At 39.6% G+C, this 14,185-nt stretch overlaps 1 protein-coding gene across 1 annotated transcript in view; it reads left to right on the top strand.

Annotated features, from left to right (window-relative positions):
* LOC146364595 (cadherin-4-like) overlaps positions 1–14,185 on the top strand; it is a 251,476-nt gene that overhangs the window by 160,110 nt on the left and 77,181 nt on the right. The window contains exon 4 of the mRNA XM_084915958.1: positions 8,799–9,025. Coding sequence (XP_084772084.1) covers positions 8,799–9,025 — 227 coding nt within the window. The remainder of the gene's footprint in view (positions 1–8,798; positions 9,026–14,185) is intronic.

Raw genomic sequence — 14,185 nt, 5'->3', positions numbered from 1 at the left:
AGAATGCAAAGCAAAAGCCAACAGACACCAAGTTGATGCCAACCGATGACAGCAGTTGTCACTCTCAGACAGACACTTGCCACACTTGCTTTATCTTATTTCAGCCTCCTGCAACTACATTCTTCTTGAAGACAAGCATGCAAATCCTTCACTCAGTCTGTCAACTGCACGCTTCTGTTAAGACCTGCGGACAGACTGTATAAGATCTCTTGATGCAGGACTTTAGGTCTTGCAGTTGTAAATTGTGATACAAAATCTGGGCCAAGTCTCCAGGGAATGATAGCCTGTACTGTACACATCAAAACCATCACTGAATTTTGTTGGCTATCGATCCAGAAAACGCATTGTACCACAACCACAGAAAGACAGGGTAAAAGGCCAAGCAACTGCTGTGAAGGAATGACAAGAGTGCACGGACATGAGCTGTGGTTTGCTGTGTAGCAAAAAGCCTGCTATTTGACTGTGTTAACTGCGGCTGTCTCTGTATCTCTGCTCCACCACAGCTTTATTTTGCTTTCCAGTATCCAGCATTGCAAAGAAGGTTGAGAAAATGATGTGCTTACTTTCATTTTGCTGTTGCTTCCTCCAGTCTTTCCTACGAGCAACTCCTTTTTTCTGCCTGATGCCGTCTTCCTTTTCAATACCTTCTGCCTTCATCACCCATAAGTCTATTCTTAATTAACAAAAACGCTTGATTTTTCTCTCTTACTTTTTTCGCTACCTTCCATTTCTAATATCTCACCACAAGCACACAATGCAGATCTGAGAAGCTGGGAATTAGGTCCTTAATAAAATGAAGCAAATGTGAGATTTTGTTTTTCATTATAGAGAAATGTACACTTGAGACGTAGCCCTATCTTTTTAACTACAAGACATGTTGTGGATTTTGAAATATTGCTTTTTCTGTGGAAGCCATTTTATTTATTGTGTGTTCCCATATATATTTTGTCTCTTCATTTTTTTTTAGTTGTACAAGCAGCAACACACTGTGATTGTTTGGAGTTCTCATAACAGGTCAAGAAACTGTTTAGTTAGTTTCCCTTGCTGGGAGAGATGCCTGAGAATTGCTAAAGGCTAATCAAGCACTTCTGTGCCAGTGTGCAGGAATACTAATCAGTCATTAGAGAGATGTTGATTAGTCAAAAACAATGTCTTTGTGGTTGCTATCTCTGTAAATATGTGTATGTAAATGTGTCCTTGTGCATTACTGATTTATTAGTCTAAGCAAATATGCACTTTAGCATAATATGCTGGCATAGTACAAATCAGAAGGACCCTCAAGATATATGTAGAACCTTCGCACAATTATAAATAATAACCCCCTTTGTTAAAGTCTGCATCACAGAGGCAGTTTTACTAAAAGTTCTCTCCTCTATAATTTAGCAAAATATTAACTAAGCCCTCAAAACATAACCCTCACTACGGCCCCGAACTATATGAAGTTGATTGTTCATCTATACACTGTAAATCAGAAAGTGCAAATTTGATAGACAAAATCGAACTAGGGCAAATATATTCTCACTTTTTCAGTCTGTAATCAGTCAGTAGTGTGCAAACCAAGTCTCCAGCAGCTCAGATCAGCCTGTTAGCATTACTTGAATGCTTTCCATGACTAACCAGCTACAGTGGCAGCAGCACACCCTTGATTAGCCATCCAGCAGTTTCTCTGAAAACTGCTGAACAGGAAAAGGGGCTAGTTTAGATGGTCAAGGAGAACAGTTAATTAATTTTATGATATATTTTTCTTGGACTCATTCATCGTGAATTTTGGCTTCAAGCAAAATATATGCAGAAAGAGCCACTTTCATCCAAATGAAGTATTTATAGGAAATTGACTATACTTTATTGCAAGACGTTTTTCATAAACCATACTGAAAAACAAGTCAGCTAAATAATATGCATAAACAGCATCGAACTGCCCATGCACAGCCGCTTTTAATTGGTGTTTAACCTTTCCTGACAGAAAAGCTTTCCCCTCCTCGCTGTGTGACAAATTTACTCTGCAGTGTGCATCCCTATTCGCATATATCCATATCATAGTCACATAACCTTGTTATCTAGAAAGTTTGGATGCTGTATAAAGCTAAAAGAAACGTATAATTCAAACTATATGTTAATTATAAAAAGTAAAATATTAGAACAGCAGCAAAGAGACACAATGATGAACTGAGAGTTGTTGTTTTTTTGGTTTGGGGGGTTTATTTAGTTGGTTTTTTTAACTCTTCATATTCAGTTTGATGTTTTTACCACTGTGTTGCATCACACTGTAGCCATTTGGTAATGAAGGACACCACCTACTGTTATAGTGAAAGTTAAATCTTTTCCTGCAATTGCTTCATAAAGACTCTAACCGTAACCCCGCTGCTCGAGATTTCTGTGTGTTATTTTCCCTTTCAGATGTTGGCAACAGGTGACAGTAATGTAAAATGTGCATGACAATATTTTGCATTATCTTTCTTACATGAAACATGCCTCGCCTGAAAAAGGCACCGTCTGATTGGCTGAATATGTTGCTCAAAATGCTCTATATGTAATTCAGCATTAGTGCTACCCTCACAAATGTACTCACAGCACACTCACACTAATGCTCCCCCATGCCATTATGAACAGTTTGTCCATGCAGCCTCTTACAGAGTGTTGAGCAGATTCAAAATGAACATACATATATATATATTTTTTTTTTTTTAAACCGTTAAACTTCGGATTTACAGTGTCTAATATGGTTACCATTTAACATTTTATTTATTTCATTTTTTTGTACTGCTTTTAATCATATTTCACCTAGGATGACCCTTTTTTAATGATATTTTTAGCGTTGTATTAAACGCTGTGTTTTTGTCCTCCCTTTCATGTAAGCCCTCCCTCGTTCTTTCAGTTAAATTTTAACAGCAAAAACAGAAGAGGTGTTTCGGGGTAAAGCTCTGTCTACAGCCTAATATCTCATGCTGACATTTTGGATTTTCACTCAGAGAAAGCGTAGCGGTGAAGTAAAGTGTATCAGTGTTCAACCAAACAAAACACAGAGTAAAGCTGCTTAATTTTACATAAGACACCACAAGCAATCCATATCAGGACACCCAAAACTCTACATTCACTTTATGGTAGACAGTTTGATGCAGTGGAACTGTGCTCTGTATAAGCAAGGCTTGGAAAGTTAAGAGAAACAACAAAGTTACACGACTGAAATTTAAAATGAGAACCTATCTCAGTGCTCGAAATGGAAATTAAAAGAACGGAAGTTCACTTTTTCTCACTTCATTTTCATACAGAATCAGCACTACTCTATATATACTGATTTTAATGCATATTTTTGAAAATATGTACTTCCTCCCAACCAAAGACAGTCTCTTTCTTTGTAGGAGTTTATGAGTGAAATAGTCTCACTCAGTGTTTTTGAATTTGCTATGCCTTTGTAGTCGCTAAATATGACTGCACTTCATTCTGTGAATTCCTCAAGTGCTCATGTACATAAAATGCACTAAAAGCGTGAAACAGCCAGATTACTGAACCAACACAAGCGGGTTTGGAACGATTCATTAATACAACCAGGTTTGCTTTGATGAATTTTTGATTGATAAGTAGCAGCCAGTTTTGAGTAATTATTCACTTGTTCTTTGTACTGTGTGTTCATCATCTATTTCTTTTCATAAATAATAATAAAAAAAAAACTTTGAACATTTTTAGTTTGATGTTTTCTGTCAGCATTTTTTCTGAATGGTACAACACAGTTTGAGTCTGTGTCCAGTGCATACTCTCTTTATTTTTGACTGCTTGTGCACTGTGAGCATTTTTTTATAGTAGGCGTTGGTCACTACCATCATCCTTTTGAAGGTTATTGTGAAGAATAGAGAGATGAGCCACTGTCCATGATTGGCATCAGTGAATCAGTCTCCCTGATGGGCTTCTAACATAGCTTTAAACAGCCTTCTATCACAAATTTGTCCTCTTTTTATAATTTATCAGTAGTGGACAGTGGACCTGGCTCTGTTTAGTCAGCCACTGAGGGCCAAGCCCACTGTACAGCCCCACTCTACTCTGATTAGACTGCATACTCCCCGTGGAGACTGTGATCAGCGGCCAGACTCATCTCATCTCTTCATCCAACCTCTTTTCTATATTTCTGAGCTCCATTGCTCTCTCTTTGTCTCGTGTTCACTCTCTCTTTCTCTCTTCTTTCATTCTATCCATTGATCCATCTGTCCCGATCTCTCGAGAGGCCAGCCCAATTAACCTGTTTAAACAGCCATCTGAGCATCCCATCCATTCCAATGTGGGTGTGTAACAGGGATCTAGTTCACTGAGCCAGGAGCCCAGTGCAGGCCTCCATCCACTGCCCTCCCCAGTTTCCAGCTCCACCTTACCTCCAAGTTCTTACTCTTTTTCTTCCTCATCGCCATTTTACACATGTGGTTTCGTTTCTTCAACTGCGTGGCATCCAATGCAGTTTTTATATACCATACTTACTTTTGCTGTTTTTTCATTTCCATGTTTTTCCTGTACAGTTAATTTCACTGTCACAGTTATTGCCACCTCTACACATTCTTCATCCTTCCCTTCTCCCCTCCCCTCTCACCTTCTTATTGTCACTCCTCAGCTTTCTCCCTGTCCCCTGACTCCATCCCTTTCTCACTTCCCTTTCAACACTTGTCAGCTACTTCCTGCCAGGCTGTCCATAGAACACCACAAGAAGGTCACATCTCTTTTTTTGTGTTTCTCTCCTCCTTGTCCTTGTGTTATTGGAGTGAGATGGAAACTTTAATTAGAAAGGGGGGCGGGGTGGTAGTGGGGTGGGTTGGATGGTGATAACAACCAAGCAACGCACAAAGCTCCATTTACTGTCTTTCACCGTATCATAATGGAGAAATCAATGATTATATTCCTTTCCTGTGTTGGAACGCACTGAGCATGGTAGAATTTGTAACATTTCAGGGGTTGACTGTCCACATCGACTAGACGGTGAAGAAGTGCTGTGTTGGCTGTTTAAGACAGACACACTGGGGTGTCTGTCTTATTTGCCAGATCAATGCTCAAACAGAGCCTACCGCTTTAGACGACTTGTTAATGTGTAGCACTGTGCCGTTGGGCTTCAGTGCTTTGTTGCTGGCCAATTTTTATAATCTCTTTTATAGCGGTATTGACCCAAGTGAGTGAAAGAGGAGCTATGCTATGGAGGTCCGTGTGTGTGTGTGAGCATGCGTATGTTGATGGAGGGGTAAAATTGGCACTGTCTTTTCTTAACTGGTGCAAGAACAAGTCCCTCTGGGTACTCTATCCACACCCTGTCACTCTATTTCCAAATGGGTATGGGTGTAGTTAGTTTGGCTTGTCATTGCTAAGACATGCCAACACTGAGAAAATACAGGCTTACACATGCATAGGAATGATTTACTCTGACAGCACATGCACTACTAGTACTACATACCTTACTGATTTTACTGAACATGAATTTCTGAGACGGTTTACAGCAGCGGTCCCCAACCTTTTTTGCGCCACGGACCGGTTTATGCCCGACAATATTTTCATGGACTTTAAGGTGTCGCGGATAAATACAACAAAATAAAACTAGTACCGGTACCGAAAAAAAGAAAATTTATTCATAACACACGTGAAAAGACCAAGGAAAACCGAGTAAACGATAAAAACGATAACAAAATAACGCCGAAAACCGATAAAAACCCTGAAAACTATACATTTCACACCTGAGCCTCAACTCTCGCGGCCCGGTACCAAACGACTCACGGACCGGTACCGGTCCGAGGCCCGGGGGTTGGGGACCGCTGGTTTACAGCATTAAGGTGTTGTTGCTTTTAAAACATTAGGAAATTAAGATCTGGAATTAACAAGATGTTTGTGAGAAGGAGTTGAGATGGAGACAGATGGCCCACTCTGAAGTAATTGTGGGTTGATTAATTAATAATTCATTCATTCATTCATATAGATATTTACTGGTAAACAGACAGAAAACATGATATGTAAACTAGACAGATTACGATATTATCTAACCCTGTTTTCTAGCCTTACCGCATTAGTTGACTATGATTTGGTGTGAAGTGAACCCATTATTTCAGCATCACTCTCAGACCATGCAAAAGATGTTTACAAATATTTTCTTACTTTCACATTAAAAAAAATCATCATAGCATGGTTAAGTTATTTAATGTCCAGTCAGTCACAGTTTCGGCAGATCAGCTGATCTCAACACCAGGGCTTAGCTGATGACCTTTTAAGCATCCAGCTGGCCAATCTCACATAGAAAACACTAACTGGGTTGATTTAGCTTGTTATGTTTCTTGAACATCTGCAAGCCACTTTGCAACACATCTCCGCCACGGCTCCTTCTATCATGCTGTGTCTGAGTTAGTCAGTGTCAGATCTTTTGTCACCGATGCTTCCTCTTGTTTTGCTGGCTCTCTTGATGCAAAGATAGCGAGGTTCCAGGACAGAGCCATAATGCCAAATATAAATGACTACATATGGAAATAACAATCTTCTTTTGATGTCTGTGATCATGCCTAAAATGAAGCCTGATACATTCAAAATTTATTTTTGATAGCGAATGCCTTTTAAGTGCTACAGAAGTGCATGCTTTCTTTAATATGGCTTGAAGCACCCCTTGCTGATTATCCCTTTTCTTAGTGCAAAGTATAAGCCTACAGGCCTATGCCAGCCATAACTGCAATATGGCTGCACTGCTGGCTGTGTGCCTAGTTTATAGAGAGAAGAGACAATAATTGGAGGACACAGAGAAAAGGGGCAACAGACCACCTGCTGCTTGTGTTTTTTTTTCAGGTGTTCGAATGCTTCACAGACACAAGCACTTAGAAATATAATAAAGCATGCTTTGAATTTGATTTTTGACTTCTTCTCATTGTTAATATATTCAGGCAGTGTTCCAAAACTCTGTTTGCACAGACACATGTTTGCCAACTGGTGTGTTTGTTATCATCCCCATCCCCCAACCCCCAGATGTAATCTTTGGAAATCTGCAAAAAATGATGGTAGAGAAGAAATGACACAGGGTTGGACAAAAAGAGAAAAGTGAATGAGATAAACTGAAAAAGCAAGCAAGGCAAGGAGGGGTGGGGGTTGTTCGGCAATACAAAGAGAGCAATGGTCTGATGATATCCATGATCCAAGGCTTTGTTGCCTCTTGTATTGATGTAATCCATCTTCTATATCCTGCCTTTTTCTGTCTACACCAGGACTCTTGTGCAGCTCCTGATACACTCTGTGGACAGTATCGTTGAGAGGCTATTCCCTCTGACTGAGCTCTGAGTGGCCATCTGAACAACCGGCCTTAGAGAGGAGGGCACTGGCATGATCACAGGTGTTTTTAGGGCTAGACAGCACAAAAAAGCTGGATTTAATCATAGTTTACACCCTGTAATAGAAACCTTGTTTCAGCTGTTGTAGTGGTTTGGGAGAGAGAGAAAGCCATGAGAAATCTCTGAGTAATGGCATTCAGCTTAAGGTTTCCTTGATATGTTATCTGGACTCTAATCCCTGAGTGGGAAGGCTACAGGTGCTGCGAGGGAGAAAGGAAGTGAGAACGGGAGACTGGTATGGGCTGTGCTCGCTAGTGACTCATCCTGTTATGAACTGCGCAAGAATTTCATTAGAGAGCAAACACAAGAGTGTCCAGGCAACTCTGAAAGCTCCATGGTGAACAGGTTTATGGTGCCATCTTAATTTAACAGAATATGAAGGACACAAACCTCTAGAGGCTTTCTGCGTTAACATCCCTCAGATTACATTATGGTTTGTGTTTCCCGTCTCAGTGCAATACTTTCTGTGTAGCGTAAGCTTCCTTTAATCTTTTTGCCTAATTGGTTAAACTGAATCATAGGTTTAATCAATATTTGGAAAGATGTTGATTTTGTCAGGGAAAGAAGGAGCAAATAAGAAGTGCTAACTGCACTGCAAAAATATTTTTATTTATAACGGCTACAAAAATTACATAACACTCAGGTCAGGTTGTTAGTTTTCTCCACACGCTTACACTGTATTCTCTAATGGAAACCGGTGGATGTGTGTAATAAAGCCTTAGAAAAACTATTGAAGCAATGCAAACCCTGTGATTTGCAGGAGTCTGTGAAATATGCTATCAAGCCAAGCCATATAGAAGGAGAAACTATTTAAATCCTCATTCAGCAGTTTCCCTACTGTACATTAGAGTAAGATAATGATGTGGCACACTCCACAGCGCTTTCTATATGTTGTATGTGCCTTCAGTTTATAATTGGAGAAAGAGAAGAAGTACAACTAAAGCCAAAAGCATAGTCTTTGTCAAAAAGCTGACTATATGAGCAGATTAAATATAGAAGACAGAAGATTTAAAGGTTGTTTGTCGTCCTTGTGTATGCTGTATTCTTCTTTGTAAGTCTAACAATAAACTAGCAGACATCTTTACATGCATCTTTATCAAATTCAGTTACAGCTTCTTGTCATTGTCATGTTTCACCTCTACATTTACAGGATAAAGAGGCATGCATCTGCATACAATAATCCTCAGGAGTCTAATCATAGTGACTGCTTGACCTTATTATTAATAGAGACTAAATGGTGAGAAACACCAGTGTCGGACTAGGCTAAATAATCTTCCTTAAGAGTAGCCAGTTTGTCATGTTCCTCCTAATGAGATGTGAGTACTGCAGGTACGCTATGTTTAGATATGTTTTTGTGAGTTAGGAAAGCAGTTTCAACTTCATGCTTGCCAGTGTTTGTACCTGTTTTGCTTCTTAGTTTCTACAACTGTGATGAATAGTGAATTCAAATCCTCTCTTTTTGTGTGTCTCCAGTGAAGTTTGATGACTGCATGGGAAATGAAGGTGTGGTCTTCCAGAGCAGCAACCCCCTCTTTGGCGTGCGGACAGATGGATCCATCTTTGCCCAACGAGAGGGAGCCAACCTGGATGAACCTGTCCAGTTGAAACTGACAGCAAGTGGTCCGCACACACATGTCTGGGAGACTATGGTGCAGTTGGCACTGATTGACCTACCATCATCCCAACAAACTGAAAATGAGGTGAGTTTCAGATTTTATGAGCTCGAGCACAGACACACAGAAATATCATGCTTCAAATTTCAATTATCGTTCCAGAGTTTCTTTTTCCTATCACATTTTCTCCAGTGGTCTGGTGATAGTAACAGCCAAGAATCAGGTCAAAACTCCTTGGGGTTTCAGCGAAGGGGAGAGAGGGGGTGGAGCAGAAAGAAGTAGCAGTGTCACACAGTTAAAAGTGATAGAATCAGACTGCCACAGGGGGAGAGTAAGATTCCCCTCAGCCATAAGCTGTTATTGGAAAACATCCTGTGCCTTGGGTATCCCAGGGGTTCTTGTCTCTTCCTTTTCTATTTAAAAGCTGTCAGAGGTCAGAGACAGAGACTGAGCAGTATGAGCCTAACTGTCCCCATGACTATGGTACCACAAGGCCAGCTCTGAGAGCCAATATCACCCCAAGTGTTAATTACATTAGGCAAAAACAGGGGCCTGTGTTCATTAACTAAGTGCACATCTCACATAAGTTATTGGAAAATAAATTCCGGAACAGATCAAATCTCACTTACATTAAAAAAAAAAATGAAAAAAGGCTGCCAAGGATTTGTTTTTACTCAGTAGACAGTTCTCGTTTTTGGTAAGAAGCAGCCATTATCTGCCAGTCACTTCTTTGAGCTCATTATTTTGGTTTTTGCATCAAACTAAATGTACTTTAGCTGTTTTCTGCAGCTTTCTTCACTGAAAAACCTCTAAACGGCCACTTTACCAGTGAATCAGATCTTTCCACAGCACAAATCAGCTCTGATGGCTCAGACTGCACGGCCGACGTCATCAGATTCGCAAACACAAATACATAATCTGCTCGAACTTGTGCATGGATTGGATAAAAATGATTCAACTTTACCTTTAGTTTGAGTTTGTTCATTGCACTTATTTTTGGAAGGAACTGTGCACAGAAACAGTGACCACTGAGAGAGAGGGAGAAATGCCAATTTCTGACCTTCAGTTTTCAACTTCCAGTCTACCAAGCTGGCTATTATTTCTGCAGGTTTTCTCTAATAAAGCAGGCTAAAATCTTCCCTGCATGTAAAAGTGCAAATGCATATGAGCCTAAAAGTTCCCCAGTGATTGTCAGTGTCAGTGTCATCTTGTCAATGTTTAGAACAGGCTTTCACTATCATTGCTATGTAAAAAATGCGTATTATTGGTGCACTGATTATAATTTTCTTGCCCAATTAAAATTTCTGATTTTTCCCCAAGTATGACCTGCCAAAATCAGTTTTCTTTCTAAAACTTGTAACTGTATCTGGCATATTGTAGCAAAATTCTACTTTTTCTCAATGCAATATATGGTTTTCTCTGGCAACAGCTGAAATGAAAATAAAGATCTATGCTCCTGGAAGGAAGTGCAAATAATTAACTGAAAATGAGTTGCTGTACACCCGACGTTATTTTATATATTTTACTTTATCAATCAAAAGCAGGTGCAATAGATTTATATAAGAAAACAATTATCAGGTAGTAAGATCATTTTCCTCGATGTTTCTAACACCACATAACAGGACATTGACCCTTTTCTCGTTTTCCCATTTGATCCGGAGTTGTGGATAGCTTTAGTTTTAGACACTTTCCATTTATTCGCTTCTTTAAAATGTCCACGTTCAGCATAAGGGAGGTCGTTAAAGAGTTTGATTAGGTTTACTGTTACAAACATTTTGTGGCAGTTGGGCACATTGCCAAACGTTGTGCCCTCACTCTCTGTGAGGAACTTCCACGCTAACGATAATTTATCGCTAGCATGTGGCTTTGAAAGGTGTGCACAACTTTTTTGCCTCTACTCCTGCATGAAAGGGAGCTGCTAGCTGCAAGAATGAGAATCAGACAATTCTGGTCCCTGGCTGGTCAGAAACTTTTAGCCAATCATTGTTGTGATGAAAATAAAAGCAGTGAAACATTTCCATTATGCTAACAATCAGACGGTAGTCGTGTGCAATGCTAGAAAATGGAAGCAATGGCAATATGTCAGTCATAAATTCACAGAGCCAAACAGAGAGTGGGATATCTGCTGGTAGTTAATGGGAATGAGGGGAAGAGTGTGTATTGTTCTGGCTCTGAATAGGTTGATCTTTAATTACGCTCTTTTATAGTTAATGCTGGCTTTTTCACTCGACTGAGTTTCAGTACTAAAGTGTCAAAGGTCAAATGAATGCATTTTTAAACGTAATTTTCCACTGAGTCAATTAATATGTATATCCCGAGGAGCAAAGAATAGACAAGCAATCAAACAAGATGGTCAGAGGTCAGAAATATGCTACAAGTTGTAACAAACATGTATGAGGACAGCAGGAGAAAGCAGGGCGCTAAAACAAAATGTGATGTTTCATTATGGAAATGGTGCTTTGTGGTGTGCTCTGTTGAATAATAACTTCCAGATGTCTGGGTAGCCAGGGGCTGGCTGATATCAAAGCATGCAGGGTTATGGGGAGGCAGTGGCGTGGAGGGGAAGTGCTGGGACCACCGCCAGCTGGCTAAGGCTGATGGCACCAGGGCTGTGGGTGGGGGGGAGCTTGGTTGAGGATTGGGGGGCATCCATTTCACACTCAGTGACTCCTGTTCACATAGCATTACTGTGCATAAGCATGTGTGCAAGAATGTTATTTTATTGTGGGAGATTATGTTGGATCAAGTGTGTATTATGCTAATTTTGCGTTAAATTTTCATTGCTACGTATGCTCTATGTGTGCTTGTGTCTTCGCTTGGCACCTAAAGGTTTAATCTGTGCAGGGTTGCATGCCAGAGAATGTGTGCCCCGTCTGTGTTGTATTAAGAAAAATAACGAAATCTCTAGAATCTATAAAGCTGTCTTTAAAAAGTCTACTAACTCCAGTTTGCTGTTGCTCCTTTTCCTCCGTCTTTCATAAGAGTTTGAATAAGTGATCACATATCTCTGCTTTTCCTATTTTTCTAAATCTGTTGCATCACCATCCTGTAATTTTTCTGTGTGAATATGAGTAAGAAAGAGTGAATCGGAGTTGAAGTTTGATCAGAATTATACCATGGTGAAAGAAAAACCTGCTTAAGCCTTTTGCTGCAGTGACGGGCAGAGATCTTTCTCTCTGTGTCTCTACGTTTTTATGGTTTTTTTTCTTGTTGTGCATGTTTTTCTCTCTACATTTCTCCTCAGGGAACTCACTAGTACCTGTTAGCATGTGTAGATAAAAGGATTTAGAGCATGACTTATTTAGGCAGAGGGAGGTGAGGGGGGTCACATCTGCTTCTGACAACTGACTCCTCATCTCCCTCAATCCATCCCAAACATGTCTTGTTCCACCTCTGCCTCCCCTCACTGCACTGGTGGGATGTGGGGCAGCCATCCCCTGCAGTCAACCCCATGAAGCTTTCCTCTCTCTGAAGAAAAAGAATGCATTTATCCGGGCCTAACTCACATCTGTCTCATTTCGCTCATGCCCGTGTGCACAAACTGGGTTTGTGCACACGGGCACGTTATGCTTAGCAGACATTAGTTTCTTGAATATGGACTGAATGCAAAGGACCACACTGAGTTTCTGGCAGAAAACTATTTTGGCCGGCAGATGAGACAGAAAACCGTGACTGATACCCTAGTCATGCTCAAGTTTCCCCAAACCGCACAGTGCAGGAAACAGAATATGGTAAAATTTGTTAGGACTAGTCTGCCTCTTGTGCAGGTGGGTGACACAGTACAAGAGGAGGAGGGGAGACTGCTGGTTCTTTCTTTTCTGACTCTGAGAATGAGCACAAGCTGATCAAGGATGATCAGGATTTTTGTCAGTTCCAGTGCAGTGGGTTGTACTGTAGCACCCCTGTTGGTCAAAATAGCAAATGTTTCAGTTCCTAAACTGGCAACTTTACATGGCGAGAATTTAAACACAGTCATATTTAACTAATTCATATATAACTAAACTGCTGGCATAGGCTCACAGTTCACTTAGTTTTTACTCATTTTATGTCTGAATATGCACTGAATATTTTATGATATTCCACTACATTTGATTATATATTAGAATACTTGTTTGCTTTGCAGTTACTTTAAACAGTATTTTATTCATATTAAAGTCATCTATACACTTTAGTGGCATCTAATGTAATCAACAGGTCAGATCTTTGATTGGATTACACAATCTTGCACAGTAAGGTTTTTAAAATGATGAGGGTTGAGATGCTGTTTTTTATGACATTAAGGCATACTATTAAAAGGTAAGTCATGGAGGTTGTGCTTTACCTTGAAATAATTAGAAACTTTACCACATTTAGTATTTTTTTTTTTAAATTGGCCCTTTTATTTTGTGTGTGTGTTTGATTGTATACACCACTTACACATCAGCAATGTTTCCAAAGCCTGGTGTTTTTAGCAAAAAGCTCAATATACATTTATCCATTATCCATGAGCATAAAGACAGCAATTTAGTTTTAGTGTTTTTCAGTTCGTGTTTACAGCAATTTATTGAATATCGAAATCATGAAATAGAACTGACGATTACTATCTGGATTTGGTGGAGAACAAAGGAGGCTTACAGATTTCTCTAAAATATTATGACTGAATACCAATATAATTTTCCATATTGTCTTTTTTGTTATTTTGGAAATAATTTGTCTTTAAAATTCTGATAAAAACACCTTAACTGTGATATCTGAAGAGGCTGCAGGGCTATTTGTATTAACAGGAGCGGATGGGCTCCTGTTGTGCTCCTTAGCAGATGACATTTGTATCTGATTATTTTCTTTATTTATTCATGCTGTTATTGGCTAACAGACACAAAATAATGTTCCAAGTGAGGATGTCTTTCCATTCTAATTGAAAAGCTGAATACAATATTAATATTGTTATTGTTATTGCATTTGCAACAATTTTAATGTACATTTAATTTAAAATTATTTTTTTCAAGCCTTTTCAAAACAGTACTAAAGTGTTATTTTGAAACACACAAAATCAATCATGAAAAAATAAGCTTTCGTAGGACTCTCTGCATAGAAATTAAGGGGGGGATGTAGCAGGCAGGTGCTGATAATGACATGCAGTTCATTAACTGGTCATCCACAAGTGTGATCACCTCTTGAAAAATCTAAATTTTGGCAGTTTACTCGTTTGGAGAATTCAAACCAGTAAAGTGCTACGATCTTCCCAGAAGTGGACATCACATCCCAGCA

The sequence above is a fragment of the Perissodus microlepis genome, chromosome 20 (genome assembly GCF_051167445.1).
Source record: "Perissodus microlepis isolate ML-2025 ecotype Zambia chromosome 20, ASM5116744v1, whole genome shotgun sequence".
Lineage (NCBI taxonomy): Eukaryota > Metazoa > Chordata > Actinopteri > Cichliformes > Cichlidae > Perissodus > Perissodus microlepis.
This window is presented reverse-complemented; position numbering and strand designations above follow the sequence as displayed.